The sequence below is a fragment of the Nomascus leucogenys genome, chromosome 22a (genome assembly GCF_006542625.1).
Source record: "Nomascus leucogenys isolate Asia chromosome 22a, Asia_NLE_v1, whole genome shotgun sequence".
Classification (NCBI taxonomy): Eukaryota; Metazoa; Chordata; class Mammalia; order Primates; family Hylobatidae; genus Nomascus; species Nomascus leucogenys.
In genome coordinates, this window is record NC_044402.1 from 130,481,509 (window position 1) to 130,501,838 (window position 20,330).

Genomic DNA, 20,330 nt, shown 5'->3' on the forward strand with positions numbered 1-20,330 from the left:
TGCCTATGATACTAGTAATCTCTTCCATTTGCTCGGCTCATGTTGACTTTACATATTAATGAAGAACCAACTTTTCCTGCTTAAAGTAGAACAGTAAATTTGCACTTACTTTGTTTCATAAGTTGAACAGCCAAAGTTGGACAGTTGGAACACATCAGAGAAAACATGCGAACCACCATTATAAACATCCCAGAACTTAAAATGGGTGGAGTCACTACCAACAGCTGTTGAACATTTGTAAGCAGATCTTTGGAAGCAACCTGCTGGAGTAAATTCTTCACAAACACAAGAATAAAGGAATTATTACATCAAGATTCAGCAATTCAACAACCTCATAAAAATACTACCAAAGACTAAACACTTACCTCCTCATGCTGGAAGTTGTCCACTAGGCGTGCAAAACAAAGGCAAGTGCTTTCTACTGACTTTTTATCCTATTTTTTTAATAAAGGAAAATAAAATTTATTAGCACAAAGCATTTTCACTGTCATGTATCACTGCTTTATCTTCTTCCTAACCCCAGATTCTTCAAGGCAAGCTCAATTAGTAAATGACAGCTTTGAAAGGGCGGTGGTCAGCTTGTAATCCAGACTTGGGGCGAGGGGGGATCAGAGGTCAGGAGATCGAGACAGGTGAAACGTCTCTAAAAAAAAAAAAAAAAGCGGACGTGGGGGGGGTGTCCAGCTCGGAGGGGGAGGAGAATGGGTGAAGGGAGGGGAGCTTGCAGTGAGCGAGACTGCGCCACTGCACTCCAGCCTGCGTGACAGCGTGACAGAGAGATCTTCAAAAAAAAAAAAAAAAAAAAAAAAAAAAATAAAAAAGCATTTCACTGTCATTATCATCTTATCTTCCTAACCCCAGATTCTTCAAGGCAAGCTCAATTAGTAAATGACAGCTTTGAAAATGCAAATGGGCCTAAGCAAGGTACAGTCAGTAACGTAACAATTTCAAAACAAACAGGAAACAAACCAACCTCTCTCTTGTATAAAGGCCCCTACTAGATAAAAGCAAATACACAGAAAGGAAGAACTATTATGCTTATGCAATCTCAATACCTAAACAAATGTTATACTAAAGAAATATATAAATATCCTACTTTCCTTTAAAAGCAATACAAGTAGAAATGTTTAAGTGGGTACACACTAACAAGTCAGAAAAGGGAAAGTTGCAAGAACCAGAGGTTTCTTGACAGTGTCAAAAATAGGGCATAGACTTGCAATATTCACTATAAAAACAAATAATTCACTATGAAAAAGTTACACTATAAAAACAATTTGCCATATTTGTCATAAAAACAGAGTGTCATCACTGACAAAACATTTGAAATAATTGTCATAAAAAGAAGGGAAAGAATGTTTCACTGGCTAGACTAATGTTTTGATAGACCTTGATTTTTCCTAACTTATAAGTGGACTTTTTGTATGTAAAAATTAGACTTGTTTCTACAAAAATGAGAATAATTCAGGTATTATAAAAGCCCATAGCCTAAACCTTCACTGACACTACATAAATCTATAAAGAGTGCTACAAATAGTGACTATTTAACTTCTCTAATTCTCTTATCCTATTTCTAAAGAATATCATATGGAACTGATTATCACATAACACAGAACACACTTTTAGACTACAGAAAAGATTATCTCAACTATGTTTTTATTTATTTTTTATTATTATTATTATTTTTGAGACAGAGTTTCGCTCTTGTTACCCAGGCTGGAGTGCAATGGCATGATCTCAGCTCACTGAAAACCTCCGCCTCCCGAGATCAAGCAATCCTCCTGCCTCAGCCTCCCGAGTAGCTGGGATGCGCCACCATGCCTGGCTAATTTTTTATTTTTAGTAGAGATGGGGTTTCACCATGTTGGTCAGGCTGGTCTCTAACTCTTGACCTCAGGTGATCCACCTCTTGACCTTGGCCTCCCAAAGTGCTGGGATTACAGATGCGAGTCACTGTGCCCCCAGCCAACTATGTTTTTAAAAATAAACACATAAACAGATTTTTAAAAAATGAATAGCACTACTTTGTCTGGATCATTTTAGAAGCAAAAGACTCTAGGGTGATTCAATGATCACTACTATTTTATCTTACATAAATGCCTTATTTGGTCGGGTGCCGTGGCTTATACCTGTAATTACAGCACTTTGGGAGGCTGAGACAGGTGGATCACTTGAGTGCAGGAGTTTGAGACCAGCCTGACCAACATAGCGAAACCCTGTCTCTACTAAAAACACAAAAATTAGCTGGGCGTGGTGGCATGCACCTGTAATCCCAGCTATCCATCAGGAGGCTGAGGCAGAAGAATCGCTTGAACCAGGGAGGCAGAGGCTGCAGTGAGATCACGCCACTGCACTCCAGCCTGGGCAACAGAGTAAGACTCAGTCTCAAAAACAAAAACAAAACAGAACAAAAAAAAAATTCCTAAATTGTTTAAAAATATTTTTATGAACCTATTTTCCCTGGCGTCTTAGACACACTTTGCAATGGCAATTTTAAAGCCAGGTTTCTAGAAATATCTTTAGCAATAACAAACAATGCTTTAAAATATTTCTCTGTAGTTAAAAAAAAAAATTCAATTTCTCCATAGCCTTGAAGCTGCACTCACAATTTGTCCTCACCATCCCCGGCCCATAAACCCTGCTTTTCACACTGTATCATCAGGTCCATTGATTCTGCCATCTAGATAATCACTTTTGCTCTTCTCCAACCCCAGATAGCCACAAACTACGTTTTTCATTTCTGTTTGCGACATAGTCTAGTCTCTCTTCTGGTCTTAACCCATATCCTCCTGCTCCCATCTGCCTCCTCCAATGCCTCTCAAGAAAGAGTAATCTTTTCAGAAGGAACTTCTGATCGTGTCACAGAGTAAACACTCAACGTGTGCTGAAATAACAAAGCCATCCCTTAAAGTCAAAATTGTTAAAGTCATCAAACAGATGAATTACTATTCATTTGAATCAATCTACCAAAATTTTATGAAATAACCTAATATGGCACATAACTGGATAAAAATAAAAAATATTAATCAGAACATTTTTGATTATATATGCAGTTAAAGATTTAAAATACTAATTGAAATTGCCATTTAAAAAAAGTGGCTGGGCGCGGTAGCTCATGCCTGTAATCCCAGCACTATGCGGGGCTGAGGCGGGTGGATCACCTGAGGTCAGGAGTTCAAGACCAGCCTGGCCAACATAGCAAAACCCCATCTCTACTAAAAATACAAAAATTAGCTGGGCGTGGTGGCACACACCTGTAATCCCAGCTACTTGGGAAGCTGAGGCAGGAGAATCGATTGAACCCAGGAGGCAGAGGTGGCAGTGAGCTGAGATCACACCACTGCACTGTAGCCTGGGTAACACAGCGAGACTCCCATCTCAAAAAAATAAAATAAAATTAAATTAAATTAAATTAAATTAAAAAAATAAAATACTTTATGGCACATAAAATAGATGCATATTTTACCTGATGTGTTAGCCTTTGGGTTAGCAATGGGAGGGAATCTGCCACAAAATGAAATTCATCTGGCGTGATACTCTGGCAGCAATTGGCTGCAATTGCTAATGCATTTCTTTGGGCATTTATGCTGAAGAATTCTAGGTACAGCAAGCAATCTGCCAAACCACCCTAAAATACAGAAAACTGTTAAGGTAAAGAAAAATCCTTTATCAGCAATAAAAAATAATTTAACTCATAAAAAGTCTAGCACATTACTTTGGAAACAACATTTGTATCTTACAAAAACTGCAATTAAGTAGTTTATACAAATGTGGATTTTAAAAATTCTACGTAAAGTGAAATGTAGTCCTTCAGTAACAACACTTACCGCCTGTAGAATGGCTTTACTGTGTCTCCGTGACAACATCTCCAAGGCAGTCAAGGCCTGCTCTGCCACATCAATACACTGAATAACTTGCAGCTGGGAGCATATAAATAATTACCATAAGGTTATCATTTAAGTTCTTTTCCAATAACTTGTCTTCTACATACTTTCTCTAATTTACATCAATGTATACTATCTCTAACATGTAACCCACCATAGGATGCAAGTCACTTAGCAGCTTAAGTTATAAAGTATAGCCAAAACAGTTTCCTTCTAACCAGTTTGCAGTTCTAAGATACTGAAAAATGTTTTACATAATAAACCAAACCCAATTACATAACTTTTAAGTCTTCAGATTTAAAACAGATGAGTTGTTTTACATAACAAAATTTTAAAATCAGATTTTAAGTTTCCACCATACTGCAAGTTTATCAGATAAAGCAAATTTTGTTGTGCGTTAAACAAACAAAAAGGTCCGTACACACACAGACCAAAAACACAATTTACTACAAACCATATGAAAATTTCTATTCCCCACTGATTCAACTTTCTCAGCTACATAATGAGGGTATAAATAGCTATCAACCTCACTGGGATGTTTTCTAGAAATTAGATTATTTTTAATCAAGTACTTTAAAGTTCTTCTCTGAAAGTTATTATATTAATGTGCTAATTATTAGTAAAAATTACAAAACTAGGCTATTCTCTAAATGATTTATCTTCACCTTCAAACTATTGATCTGCTGGACATAAAACATTTCTCGGGAATCTTGGCTAAAAAATATACTTTACTTAGATAATGAAAGCTAAAATTCAAGAGTTTGAAACTTGATTCCCTATGCCTGCTTTTGAACAAATGGGGTAAAAGTAGGATCACCTTTTCTAAAAAGACAGGAATAGCATCTACTACAACAGCAGAAGATCGAGGAAGTGCTTCCATCATGTATGTTAAGGCTCGACAAGCATGGTTCATCTAGAAAAGAAGAGATTTTAATGAGTAAAAACTCAAAACTTAAATATACACCATTTAAAAAAATACAATATATACTTACAATATCAAAATTATGCTCCATCTGAAGTAACGTAATCTGTTAAAAAGATAACAAAGTATTAGAAGCTACATTCCTTGAGAAAATCCTAGAGGTATTTCTTCCCCTTCTATTTGAACTTCAACTGAAATGGAAGTATTATTCGTAACTTTTACCACACAAAAATAACTTTAAGATAAAACCTAGTAGGTGTACACAGAAATGATTACACTCAGGATGGTTCATCACACACGGTGACTCCGACTTGAGTGTGCTGCTAGATAACCATCACCTCGTGATACAGGTCACAAACACAGCCTCCTTGTTACTTACAACCTATCCTTTTGGTAGCTCTAACCCCTTTCAGAAGCCTATTAATATATCCCTGAGGACTTACCAGTGTTAATAAATACTAGATACATAAATAAACAGGATCAGCAATGCACTGACATTTGTTGAATTAACAAATGTCAGCACAGATTCAGGATCATAACTCAAACTCTTGTGAACAAGCTTCTCTAAAACAGATAAGCACCATTTAACTCAGCTTTAAAATGCACAGTAATATAGGATTTAAACACAAGATAGACCACATTAGAAACTAATTATGCACTAATTAAAGCCAAATTAATATAATTACTCCATATATGCATGAATAAGTTTAAATATCTGATTTCATTTTAGTTTTTCTTGTGGAAAAGATCTTAAGCAGATTTCATCTATGTTTTTCTAATGAAGGAATGCAAAACTGCTGAGGATACACACTCTGTACTCTCGAAGCAGCTGAGTCACCAAAGAAATTTCCTCCTTGGGGGTAAGACAGTCATTCACTGTCTTCTGGTTCAATGGAAGTTTTTAAATGCACTGAATTTAAGCTTGTTAAGTACCCTTCAATTAAATTTATAACAACAACAACAAACATCAGATATTCTAACACAATACTCACTTAATAGGAATGTCTTCTCAGCTCTGAATTGTGCTGGGTAAAGTATACTTACATACCAGAAGTCCTAAGAACTATTTTTGTTTAAAAGCACGCATACAAACACCATAACACGTACACACACTCCATTTCAGGACTTAAAAAAAAAAAAAAAAAACTATCAAATCACTTAGTATCAGTCACTTAGAACACTTGGTCTAATTTGAAAGGGGTTGTCATGTTAAAAGAAAAGGTACTAAGTTCCCCAATTATTAAATAACCTTGTTATACTGTGTTTGGGAATGACTGATATAAACAGATTCCCTTTCACCAAAAATGGCTATTTATGTTACATGACTGTATTGTGATGAAGAGATATACATAAATAATATTCAACTGTGATAAAAGATATTATCTGGAGAACTCATTAATAACAGCCATTATTAATAGCAAGAGCATACTTGTATAAGTCAATTAGGTACTTAAATCTAATCAACAACCAGCACATTAAGTAAAGTGAATTATGTGTCAACATTTCTGCGTAGACTTAATGGCTTCTTTATTTAACTAATAAAAACTAAATTTTAACTGTAGATAGTATAAGGTAAGCCTAGTTATCTGTTGCTATTTATTAGTGAACAAACAACAACAACAATAAAACAAATGCAAGTTTGATTCAGGTCACAGAAGCCAGCTATTGAACAAATCAGCAATCTGAGAATGGACATTGACATAGGCAAAATCTTAAAGTTAAAAGGTTAATAATATTGCTATTATGACACACTCAGAAAGCAACATGTACAACTTTTACTAGAATGGAAATGATAAAATTTAAAAACTGGCTGTTACTATCTGCATCTGGGTGGCAGGTGAAGAAATTGTTCTATCCTTTATCAAACTCTGCCAGAGCTGAGCCATCCAAATAAGAACAAGCAGAATAAGGATTGTCACCTTGTATTTCATAGGCTTTTCTTTATTCAGCTCTCTCACCAAAACTCAAGCTATCTCCATAATTTGATAATCTCATGAAATGGGACAATATGATGTACAAACCATAACTTCATTTTCTGTCAGCTTTACTGGATATACAAAAAAGATTTACATAGCATTTAATTGTAATTTCCAAAATAAAACATGCTGCAAATGTAATCATGTTTGTTTGTCTTTTGGTAGTGTTTGATTTAGACTCAAATTTTAATCTTAAATTATAGCCAATTTCTTTAATTTTGGACAAAGAAAATTATCAATCCACTATTTAAATGCTGTATTGTGCTAAGATGCCTACATTTTATAATGGCAATTTTTCTTCCTATTGTTTTCATATGTAAAAGTTTAAGGAATCAAGCTGTTAATAAATCTATCATATCAAAATATCAACTCACAACTGTGTTGAAAAGGCATTAAGAAGATTTTTTAAAGTCTTTTATTTCTTTTTCTGAGACAGAGTTTTGCTCCTGTTGCCCAGGCTGGAGTGCAGTGGCGCGATCTTGGCTCACTACAAGAGATTAGAGCGATTCTCTGCCTTCCAAGTTCAAGTGACTGTCCTGCCTCAGCCTCCTGAGTACCTGGGATTTACAGGCACCTGCAACCATGCCCGGCTAATTTTTGTATTTTTAGTAGAGACGGGGTTTCACCATGTTGGCCAGCCTGGTCTCGAACTGCTGACCTCAGATGATCCACCTACCTCGGCCTCCCAAAGTATTGGTATTACAGGCATGAGACATCGCGTCTGGCCAACATAAAAGCTTTTAAACTGAAAGGATCCACATATATATCATATGGCTTGAGTAGTAGTCCCATGTAGACACGTACTACATATGAAACCTTTCTGGACCCCCGACACAACCCAAAGTGAGCAAAGTGAACTTCCCTGGCCTATTGCTCCGTGGATCACCAGGCTAAAAGAAAAAGCATGTACATTTTACACGGCAGGAGTCAAGGTTACTGATGAGGTGAACAACTTAAAACCAGTCATTTAAGTACCAAGAATTGGGTGACTATTCATCAAAAAATGATTTAGAAAATTTGCTAACTCATTAGCAATTGCTCACAATATCTGTAAGCATGAAATAAAAGCACCAAGTCTTATACTCCTCTCTTAACTCTATCATGTTTTAAAAATTAATAATGACAATAATCATACATTCAGTACAAAATCAGCAGATTTCAGAGGACAAATAAGGTAAAAACGAGGGAAAAACACTACGCTTACCAAAGCTGGAACAACACTCTTGACAGGAAACCCTCCCAGTGTCTCCTCATTTCCCATGACCAGTAACTGACACATCTCAATAACTGCCTGAAGCTGTTGACTTTCATCACTGGCTTGCAATCCTTGTAGTAGCTGCTGGGCCTTAGAACCTTTAGAGAAAAAAATAATTATCTTTAAACATTTAAGAAAATTATTACTAGGTATAAGGTGTGACTCAAAATGTAACTGATTGCTTATCTTCTTTGCATCCTAATGAAAAACTAGGCCTATACCAGGGTTAAGGCACACTGCTAATACATTGAAGGAAGAATTAAATTAGTTGGATCTACTCTGCCTTAACATGCTTTCACAGTTATATATTTCTGTCTTCTTAATTGAAAAGTTGACTGGTTTTACAGCAAAAACAAAAAATAATATCCATAAGACCAGTATGAACTGATAGCTTTAACATTGTCTGTTTTAAGGAAATATAAATTGTGAGCAAAGGCTTGCTACAATAATAAAAACCTGTTAAACAATGATGCCCATACTTCAAAGGAAACGTTATACACCTCTAAATATCTGTATCAGAATAAATAGAATCCAATTAACAGTGAAAGGGCAAGGAAATAAAAAACAAACACAACAACATATCTAACAAAAAAGAGAATGGAAATAATATTCTGTAAAAATAAAAACAAAACACACAAACACACATACACAGTTATAAACCCTTGCATCCTCTTTCATTTCCTGCACAGATGATGGCTATCAGAATGTTTCTGCTTTTAAGACTTAATTCCATTACTCTAACAATTGAAAAATGAATACTCGACAACCACAGAGAAGTTAGTTGTCATTAAGCTAAACAATACACTCCAAAATAAAGTCTACAGAGGCTGGGTGCAGTGGCTCATGCCTGTAATCCAAGCACTTTGGGAGGCCATGGCAAGTGGATCACTTGAGGTCAGGAGTTCGAAACCAACCTGGCCAACATGGCGAAACCCCCATCTCTACTAAAAATACAACAATTAGCCGAGCGCAGTGGTGTGCACCTGTAGTCCCAGATATGCAGGAGGCTGAGGCAGGAGAATTGCTCGAATCCGAGAGGAAGAGGTTGCAGTGAGCCGAGATCATGTCACTGCACTCCAGACTGGGCCAGAGACTGAGACTTCATCTCAAAATTAATTAATTAATTAATTAATTTTAAAAAATAAAGTCTACGAATGTGTTTCATTTTTCATGGATACTTTCCTACTTGAAACCACAATTAAATTAACACTTAACCAATCTTATATGATGTTACTTTTAAAGCCCCTTCACTTCTTACACCTTTTCAAGTTATTCTTTGCAAACTGGACTTTTCCAGTCCTATATCATTAAGTATTGAAATGTGTAGAAATGGGATATATGTCTGGAAACTGTCAATGAATGCGAAATTCTCAAAAAAACTAAACCTAATAATTTCAACTGAGCTTCAGTGATATTCCTGGGGGCATACACCTCTCACAGGGGCACATGGCAATCAATGGAAGTTGTTTTATGGTTTAAGATTGTGGCTACTGCATTCCATAGCTACTGCTGCCTACCTACCTTTACCATAATTAAACATCCATCCAAAAATACACCAGAAGAAAAGTTCGGGGAAATACAATTTAACAATTTTAAACTAAATAATATCAATTCTAGTGAGAGCAGGTTTATCACTTCTGTGTTGACATAGTGTGGAAGGAAAAACAAAATGATAGAAAAATAGTGAAAACAAATGAATCCTCCACTGATTCTAACTTGACTTTAAAAGGATTAAACAGTTCACATCAAGTATGACCTAATAGCACAACCCCCTAAAAGAAGGAACCGACATGTATGTGACTAGATGGAGGTCTTATAACCATTGGGGTTGGCAACTGTAAGGACACGGATCTTATACAGCATAATCAAAATTATCATCAATACCAGTAAAACATCTGGGATGTTCCTAAAAATAACTTACAGTAAACTCAAGATGACAACAAAAAGCCAAAATTATAACCAAAACCTGATTTATCCTCTGATCTATGAGGAGAAACCAACTCCTAGAGTAGTGGATTTTGAATTTAGAATCATTTTTACTCTTAAAAACTACTGAGGTACCACAAAGCACTTTTGTTTATGTGGGTTATATTTATTGATAATTTTAAAATATGTTAATTGAAATACAAAAATTTTAAATATTTGCCAGTTAACTCATTATATATTAATATAAACAATTTTGATTTTAAAAGACCTTATTTTCCAAAACAAGTGGCGTGGTCTCAGCTCACTGCAACCTCTGCCTCCTGGGTTCCAGCAGTTCTCCTGCCTCAGCCTCCCAAGTAGCTGGGATTACAGGCACGGGCCACCACACATGGTTAATTTTTTTGTATTTTTAGTAGAGATGGGGTTTCACCATGTTGGCCAGGCTGGTACTGAACTCCTGACCTCCGGTGATCTGTCCACCTCGGCCTCCTAAAGTGCTGGGATTACAGACATGAGCCACCGTGCCCGGCCCAAACACTATTTTCAATCTGAATTTGGTTGCTAATGTAGAACTCATGGATACAGAAAGCTAACTGTATTTATTTTTAAAATCCATGAATAAGTGGACCCAGCACAGTTCAAACTCATGTTGTTCAAGAGTCAACTGTATATAGAAAAGATTGGCCTTATTTTGTTCCAAAGATTATTAAAAAGACATGTCTTGGGAGTAAAGACCTAATTAAATTAACTTTGGTTCAGTGAGGGCATCTTAGATAAAAACTGAATTATATTTACTAGGAGTATGTGGCAGTGAAAAACACAATGACTGCTAGTACTGTTCAGTGCCACTGCTTTGATGCTTAAGATCCCACCAGTTTTACCCATTACAGCTTTTGCACCATCAGTTCAAACATCAATGAAGTAGAAAAGGAAAAATCTTGGTAACTATTATTAGTTTTGACCTTATGGAACTCATTTAAGGGTCTCTCTCAGGAACCAAGAGTCCACAGATCACACTTTGAGAACCGTTATCGTAGATCAGGGTTTGGCAGGAAAACGTTTTCTCTCGAGGGCGAGATAGTAATTATTTTGGGCTTTACAGGCATATGGTCTCTACTGCAACTACCCAACTCTAGCACTGTAGCTGGAAAGTATCCATAGAAAGTAAGACTAATACAAACAAATGAACACGACTGTATTCCAAAAAAAATTATGGACACTGAAATTTGATCTGCATTTAATTTTCACATCACAAAATATTCTCTTTTAAAATGTTTTCAGCCACATAAAATATAAAACCCATTCTTAAGAGTACACAGGTAGTATAAAAACAAGCAGGAGTGTGGATTTGGCCCTTGGGCAGTAGTTTGCTAATTTCTGATAGGAATGGAAAGAGAAGCCTATAATGCTTTAGGGAGTCACAAGAGGCTAATGTGTTGAAATCAACTGGCCCCACCAGACAGGTATTGAGTTGTGGAACTGTGAAAACTGATAGAGGGGCCAGACACCGTGGCTCACACCTGTAATCCCAGCACTTTGGGAGGCTGAGATGGGCGGATCACCTGAGGTCAGGAGTTTGAGAACAGCCTGGCCAGCATGATGAAACCCTGTTTCTACTAAAAATACAAAAATTAGCCGGGCGCAGTGGTGTGCACCTGCAGTCCCAGATACGTGGGAGGCTGAAGCACAAGAATCACTTGAACCCGGGAAGCAGAGGTTGCCGTGAACCAAGTTCACGTCACTGCACTCCAGCATGAGCGACAAGCGCGAGACTCCTCAAAAAAAAAAAAAAAAAAAAAAAAACGGATAAAGGGGAGAGTAAGACGTTTTGATAAGATAGAAGAAAATCTTCTGCAGTCTCACGGTGCTTAGAAGCCGACATCTCAACAGAGAGAGTAGGCGTCAAAGACACACAGCTGCCACATTTTGAGACTGCTCAACTATTCAAATCTGAACTCCCAAGATATTTGCCACATTTTGAGACTGCTCAACTTTTCAAATCTGAGACATAGATTTGCAAAGTTGTCAATCAAAATTCTAGGAGGGCCACAACAAAGAAAACAGGGACTAGCAAGAGATGAAATGAGTCATACCAAAATTACCAGAGGTGAAAGGAGTCATACCAAAATTACAACTCTGGTTAAAACAAGCTCAAGTCCTGATTAAAGTTAGAGTGATCAGCTCTGGACCCTTTATTTTTGGTAAAGAAAAAAGAAAGCTAGCACTAGCAGAAAATATAATTTTGGGCCACTTTAGTTCTTTTATACAAAACGTCTGTCACATAACCAAACAATTACTAGACTTACAAAGAGGCAGGAATATCGGACTGAGAATTAAGTGGGGGGAAAAAAGACAATAAAAGCAGACCAATACTTTTAGAGAGAAAAGACAAGTATTTTATAAAGTATTAAAAATACAAGCAAAGATGGACAAAATTGATTAAGAATATAGAGATTTTCAACAGATGATTGGCGTCTATAAAAAGAGAATCAAAAAACTATTCAAAACTGAAAAACATATCTGAAATTAAGAACTAATTGACGGGTTTAACAAAAGATTGAAGACAGCAGAAAAAAGAACTGGTGAATTTAAAAACTGATCAATAGGAAGTTTTCCAACTAGGCAAACAGAAAAAATTCTGAAAACAAAACCAAAAATAAAACAGAGCCAGAGAGACATGCTGGATGCAGTGCAAAGTTTCAGTGTGTATGATCCTGATACTCTCCAAAAGGAAAGGAAGGAGAAAATGTGACGATGAGATAAGAGAAACAATACTAGACGAAATAATGACCAAGAATTTTCTAAAACTGAAGACACCAACTCACATATTCTAAATTTTAGTGAAGGGCAAGCACATTAAGGGTCAAGGAAACATCACTTAAACCCTATATAGTCAAGCTATTAAAAAATAATAGTGGTTTTTACATTTTTTTTGAGACAGGGTCTCATGCTGGATTGCAGTAGCCCGATCTCGGCTAACTGCAACCTCTGCTTCCTGGGCTTGGCCGGGCACAGTGGCTCAGGCCTGTAATCCCAGCATTTTGGGAGGCCAAGGTGGGGTGGATCAGCAGGTCAGGAGATCGAGACCATCCTGGCTAACATGGTGAAACCCCATCTCTACCAAAAATAAAAAAAATTAGCCAGGTTTGGTGGCAGGCACCTATAGTCCCAGCTACTCGGGAGGTTGACACAGGAGAATGGTGTGAACCCGGGAGGCGGAGCTTGCAGTGAGCTGAGATCCTGCCACTGCACTCCAATCTGGGCAACAGAAGAGATTCTGTCTCAAAAAAAAAAAAAAAATTACAATAAAAAATAAGTGCAAATAAAGCACATGCCTGTAACCCCAGCAACTTAGAAACTGAAGCAGGAGGATCACTTGAGGCCAAGGGTCTGCGACTAGCCTGGGCAACATGGCAAGATGGCATCTCATTAATTCATTCATAAATTAATAAAGACACATCAAGGATTTCTCAAACACAGAAAGAAATCATTATTAATAGTCCGACACTATGTTAAAAAAAAAAAAAAGTTCTTTAGGCTAGAAGGAAACAATCCTTTAAAGAAAAAAGAAACTGCAAGAAGAAACTAAGAGCACTGCAAAGGTTAAGTATGTTGGCAAACATAAAAGAAAATAGATATTCTAAATAACATCTTATCAAGTTTGTAACACATGTATATACAGGTAAAACAAATTAAATACAACAAACATTAAGGAGGGCAGGGGGTAAAAAAGTGTTAATAAACTGTTGTAAGGTTCTTGTACTGTTTGAGATATAATAAAGTATTAATTTAAGGTATGCTATAATAAACCAATGAATTTGCATTATAGTCTCTAGGGTACCACTAAAAGAAATACATGAAGATATATGTAACTAAAAAAAGTTAGTATTAGAGAAACAATGAATTTTGGTAAAAATCCAAAAGCTTGATACCATACTACTGTCATTCACACATGACTGTTGGAAAAGCAAAATGGTACAACTCCAAATGGGAGGAGTTTGCAATACCTACCCAAACATCGTATGCATTTACACCCATTTAAGCAGCAAACCCACTTCTAGAAATCTATCCAAAAGATAATGCTTGAAAAAATACAAAAGCTACATTTCACTGAAGCCTTGCCAATAGAAAAAAAACCTGAAAATAACTCAAATGTCCAACAGGGGACTATATAAATAAACTATGTATACCCACACAATGGAGTAATGTGGCAGCTTTACAAAGGCCTATCAGCTGAACATGCAACATGCATGTGGCAGCTATGAAGGGTGAACACCAAAATACAGTGTCAAAAGCAAAGTGTATAAAGTTTGCTACTCTTAACTGAGAAAGGCAGTCCCATGGACAATTTAGATATTTATGGATTTTTTTTAAGGTAAATAACAGAAGGACAAGCCATAAAATTTAAAAGATTATTTATAAAATTTAAAAGAGGAAGAAGCAGGGAAAATGGAAAGCAAAAGAAGATTTTTCTAAATATATGTTGTTTGCAGATTTGACTTTTAGAACTACGTAAATATTACATAATTATAAAAGCAAAACATAAAACTTTAAAAAGCAGTCCCTAAAAATCAGAAGCAATATGAAGTAAATGAACCAATCCAACTTGGTGGCATAAACAAAGAGATGGATTTCAAATGACTTTAAAACACATTAATTTTAACACAAAGTAAAAAATATCCCAGGAACAGAAAGAACTGTAAAACCACTTTTTAACTTTTTTAATAATAATACTTTCAGTAGCAATTTGAAATCTTGTACTGTGGGATAAAGCAAATGAGTCACTATGTTATAATTATTGGGAATTAGGACACTCACCATTGGAGAAAGGAAATATAACATCAATGAAGTTAAATAAAAACCCTGTAGACCTAAATATGAATTGGTGGTATCAGGGTCAACTTTTAAAAGTCTACAAATAATGGTCAATCCAGTAGAAATGAATATGCCAGACTGTGGTCTCTAAATACAAAATAAACCAAGGATCTATGGGGAAATGAACAATTTCAGGTATGGGGAGTGTATTAGTCCATTCTCACACTTCTATGAAGAAATATCCAAGACTGGATAATTTATAAAGAAAACAGGTTTAATTGACTGAAAGTTTGGCATGGCTGGGGAGGCCTCAGGAAACTTACCATCAGTGGAAGGCACTTCCTCACAGGGCAGTAGAAAATAGAATGAGTGCCAACAGGGGAAATGCCAAATGCTTATAAAACCATCACATCTAGTGAGAACTCACTATCAGGAGAACAGCATGGGGGAAAACACCCCCATGATTCAATTACCTCCCACTGGGTCCCTTCCCAGTGGGGATTATGGGAATTGCAATTGAAGATGAGATTCGGGTGGGTACATAGCCAAATCATAGCAGGGAGAAAAAATAAGTCAACTGAGTTTGACACATCTTGTCATACCAGAAAATAAGAGGCTATCAAAAATTACTAAGGTTATGGTCAAAAGATTCAGAAGCCAAACTCAAAAAGATCCCATCATCCAATGGTGGGACAACTCAAGTATCAGTAAAAATCACTGAAATGTTTAATACACATCTAAATCCACTGCTTACAATTACACTTAAAAACAAACATGTTGGCTGGGCACGGTGGCTCACACCTGTAATCCCAGCACTTTGGGAGGCTGAGGCGGGCAGATCACGAGGTCAGGAGATCAAGACCAACCTGGCTAACACAGTGAAACCCCATCTCTACTAAAAATACAAAAAAAAAAAAAATTAGCCAGGCGAGGTGGCGGGCGCCTGTAGTCCCAGCTACTCAGGAGGCTGAGGTGGGAGAATGGCTTGAACCCTGGGGGGCGGAGCCTGCAGTGAGCTGAGATCGCGCCACTGCACTCCAGCCTGGGCGACAGCGAGACTCTGTCTCAAAAAAAAAAAAAAAAAAAAAAAAAAAAAAAAAAAAAAAAAAACAACAACAACAACAAAAAACATGTTAAAAAGCAAAACAAAAATGTAACAATGGCACTTTGGAGGATATAAAAATCACTCCTTTTATTAACCAGTAAAGAGTGAAAAATAATTTTTCCTATATCAACTATTGTCCTGGGCAATCAAATAGAAGGTGAGAAGATATCCTTTATATATTTCTACTACACTATTAATACTTTCTTTACTTCTCATAAATGAAAAGTGATTATTAAGTCTAAAATACTACAATTTTGTAACCCCTATTACATAGGTACTTAGTTTCAACAGCTTCTTAAAAGACAGACACTATGTACTTCCTAAGAACACACTATGACTTTTCAATAGGCTTTCTTTACCAAGAAAAGAAGATAAAGGCTCAAAACTCAATCTGAAGAGGTCTCTAGATCCAACAACCAGTTTGCAAGAAATACAGTTATGATATTGAGACAATGAAACTTTGACATCTATTGGGTATCTATTATTAAGAAATTACTGTTTTATTTTTTAAGTGTGATCATGTGACTGTGTGTTTTGAGGAGCATTATCTTGAACTACATGATGAAATTTTATAGATTAAAATTAGGTGTCACTTAACAAATGGTGTATGTTCTGAGAAATGCGTTGTTGGCCTATTTTGTCTTGTAAACATCATAGAGTATACTTAAACCAAGATGGTACAGCCTACTATACACCTAGGCTGTCTAGTTTAGCCCACTGCTCCTAGGCTAGAAACCTGTACAGCATGTTACTTTACTGAATACTATAGGCAGTTGTAGTAAGTATTTGTATATGTTAATATATCTACACATAGAAGAAGTACAGTAAAAATACGATATAAAAGATTAAAAAATGGTACATCTGTATAGGGCACTTACCATGAATGGAGCTTACCAGGAATGGAAGTTTCTCTGGGTGAGTGAGTGAGTGGTGAGTGAATGTGAAAGCCTAGAATATATACTACTATCAATTTTGTAAACTGTGTATTTACGTATACAAAATTTATAAGAAATATCTTTCTTAAAGAAATTAACGGCCAGGCGCGGTGGCTCACGCCTGTAATCCCAGCACTTTGGGAAGCTGAGGCGGGCGGATCACGAGGTCAGGAGATCAAGACCATCCTGGCTAACACAGTGAAACCCCGTCTCTACTAAAAATACAAAAAATTAGCCAGGTGAGACGGAGGGCGCCTGTAGTCCCAGCTACTCGGGAGGCTGAGGCAGGAGAATGGCGTGAACCCCGGGGGGCGGAGCCTGCAGTGAGCCGAGATGGCGCCACTGCACTCCAGCCTGGGCGACAGCGAGACTCTGTCTCAAAAAAAAAAAAAAAAAAAGAAATTAACTGGCTGGGCGCGGTGGCTCACGCCTGTAATCCTAGCACTTTGGGAGGCTGAGGCGGGCAGATCGCAAGGTCAGGAGATCGAGAACATCCTGGCTAACACAGTGAAACCCCGTCTCTACTAAAAATACAAAAAATTAGCCGGACGTGCTGGCACGCGCCTGTAGTCCCAGCTACTCGGGAGGCTGAGGCAGGAGAATCGCTTGAACCTGGGAGGAGGAGGTTGCAGTGAGCCAAGATTGCGCCACTGCACTCCAGCCTGGGCGACAGAGCAAAACTCCGTCTCAAGAAAAAAAAAAAAAAAGAAAAAAAAAAAGAAAAAAGAAATTAACTTTAGTTTCCTGTAACTTTTTTACTTCATAAACTTTTTTTAACTTTGACTATTTTGTAGTATTAACTAGCTTAAAACACAAACACGATGAACAGCTGTACAAAACATTTTCTTTCTTTATATCCGTAGAGTATAAGCTTTTTCCTATTTTGAAAAATTTTTTTTTTTTTTTTAGTTATTAAACTGTCTTTTAAAACACTCAGACACAAACATTAACATTAACCTAGGCCTGCACGGGGTGAAGATCATCAATATCATTATGCTCTACCTCCACATCTTATGTCCCACTGGAAGGTCTTCAGCAGTGACGACAGGCATGAAGCTGTCATCTCCTATGACAATACTTTCTTCTGGAATACCTACTACTGAGGTTTATAGTTAATGTTCTTCTTTAGTATATAGAAGGAGTACATTCTAAATCAAGCTTGTTCAATGCATGGCCCAGGATGGCTTTGAATGCAGCCCAACAAAAATTCGTAAAGTTTCTTAAAATATTATAAGATTTTTTTGCGATTTTTTTTTTAAGCTCATCAGCTATCATTAGTGTTATTATAGTTAGGGTTACTGTATTTTATGTGTGGCCCAAGACAATTCTTCTTCTTCCAATGTGGCCCAGGGAAGCAAAAAGACTGGATACCCCTGGCTCTAAATGATAAAAGTATGGTTTAAAAATCTGTACTGTATATTAGCTAGATGACAGGCATTTTTCAGCTCCATTATAATCTTGTGGGACTAATGTAGTGTGTGCGCGATCTGTCGTTGAATGCAACATCATCATGCAGCACATGACTGTATATAATGCCTGGGATTCACTTCAAACTAATATGGGAAGAAGGATGAGAATGAGGCTAGAGATAAAGATTAGATATGAAGTAGGCACTGTTGAAGCTGGGTCATGGGCACAAAGAGGTGTGGCATTGTTTTTGACTCTAGTTCTACTCTACGGTTTATATTAATTTAAGTTCATGTGTAAAGGTTGATGGGAAATACAGGTTTCAGATACTTTAAAATCAATACCCTTCGGGACCCCCTGCAACAGTATTTTTTTTTTTTCCTTTCCAGGCCTCTCCCCAGTGATAAATAAAATCAAATTTCTCTTAAAAACAAACAAACAAAAATCTTAAGAAACATTATTACCTGGTTGTAATGTATAGATCATATTTTGATCCCAATTCAAAGAAACAGACCAGGCACAGTGGCTCATGCCTGTAATCCCAGCACTTTGGGAGGTCAAGGTTGAGTGGATCACCTCAGGTCAGGAGTTCGAGATCAGCCACCCAACATAGTGAAACCCCATCTCTACTAAAAATACAAAAATTAGCCGGGCTTGGTGGCACACACCTGTAATCCCAGCTACTCAGGAGGCTGAGGTGGGAGGATTGGACCTGACAGGCAGAGGTTGCAGTAAGCCGAGATCACGCCACTGCACTCCAGCCTGGACGACAGAGCAAGACTCCATCTCAAAATATATATATATAAAAAAAAAGTACTCATGAGAACCAACATCCTTATGTCTAAATATTTAAAGCTATAAAAAATTCAGCTAGCAAAATGTTTAATGTTTTATCCTCTCACCTTGACAAATATATCATTATGACAAACTCAAGATTCAAATCTATGCAAAACATGCCATCAGGTGCCATAATTACCAGTGTAATTGTTTGAGATTCTTTATTCTTATTTTGTTCAAACAGAATCAATCGCTACAAAATCTGGATAATTCAGCAATGAGAGCTGTATTTAAGGTGTGATTGTGCACCAGCCTTATTTTTAAAAATGGGTTAAAGTTGATGAAAAACTTCTTAATACTTAACATCAATAGGTTACAAGTAACAATAGCAGTTGGCTAATTATTGAGGGGCTTCAGAGAAGGAACATTTTTACTTACTAGCTCCACTTCCAATTGTTCTATGGAAAAGCTGTGACATCCGAGGACCAAGAGGACCAAATAGGTGAGGGGGAAGACCCCTTGCCTCTAACAAAGCTAGAGAAAAAAGAAGGGCAGAGTCAACAACTAAGATGACTTCATGCAACTGATCTATCTAAAAATTTCAAGTAACTGATTCATCTCGCTTAACTCATTCAGTCAATGTTACTTTGCTTTCTGGACTTTTAAGAGAAGCTACGAACTTTCAAGACCACCCTAACATATTAAATCAGTGCCAGCAGGAATGTGTAAATATTTCAAGAAAAATCTAAGGTAAATATTTTGTTATTTTGAAGAGCTAATATGTTAAGCACCCTTGCTCTGTTTTCTGTATGACATTATTTCCCAATCAGATATTGGTCATCAGATCCTATAAAACCATATGAATGCAGTATATGATTTTTATTAGTTCCAAAAAGTGAAAACAAAACAAAACAGGCCAGGCATAGTGGCTCACACCTGTAATCCCAGCACTTTGGGAGGCCAAGACGGGAGGATCACCTGAGGTCAGGAGGTCAAGATCAGCCTGGCCAATATGATGAAAGCCTGCCTCTACTAAAAATACAAAAATTAGCCAGGTGCAGTGGCAGGCACCTGTAATCCTAGCTACTCAGGAGGTTGAAGCAGGAGAATCATTTGAACGTGGGAGGTGGAGTTTGCAGTGAGCTGAGATCATGCCATTGCACTCCAGCCTGGGCAACAGAGTGAGACTCGGTCTCAAAACAATCAAACAAACAAAAACTATGTGTTCCTGAGAGTCCGAGTCCTAGAGATACTTGTATGTTCCCTCAGGAACTTAAAAGCAATCAAAAATGATTTATAAATAATACATTTATTATAAGCCTCACACTGAG

General features: G+C 37.0%; 1 protein-coding gene across 23 annotated transcripts in view; it reads right to left on the reverse strand.

The window, feature by feature from the left end:
- TRIP12 (thyroid hormone receptor interactor 12) overlaps positions 1-20,330 on the reverse strand; it is a 149,890-nt gene that overhangs the window by 47,084 nt on the left and 82,476 nt on the right. For all 23 annotated transcript variants that reach the window (XM_030803902.1, XM_030803893.1, XM_030803895.1 and 20 more), the window contains 8 exons: positions 19,438-19,533; positions 7,984-8,132; positions 4,874-4,909; positions 4,699-4,794; positions 3,825-3,917; positions 3,464-3,625; positions 366-434; positions 110-275 (listed from right to left, as the gene is read on the reverse strand). In XM_030803902.1, coding sequence (XP_030659762.1) covers positions 110-275; positions 366-434; positions 3,464-3,625; positions 3,825-3,917; positions 4,699-4,794; positions 4,874-4,909; positions 7,984-8,132; positions 19,438-19,533 — 867 coding nt within the window. The remainder of the gene's footprint in view (positions 1-109; positions 276-365; positions 435-3,463; positions 3,626-3,824; positions 3,918-4,698; positions 4,795-4,873; positions 4,910-7,983; positions 8,133-19,437; positions 19,534-20,330) is intronic.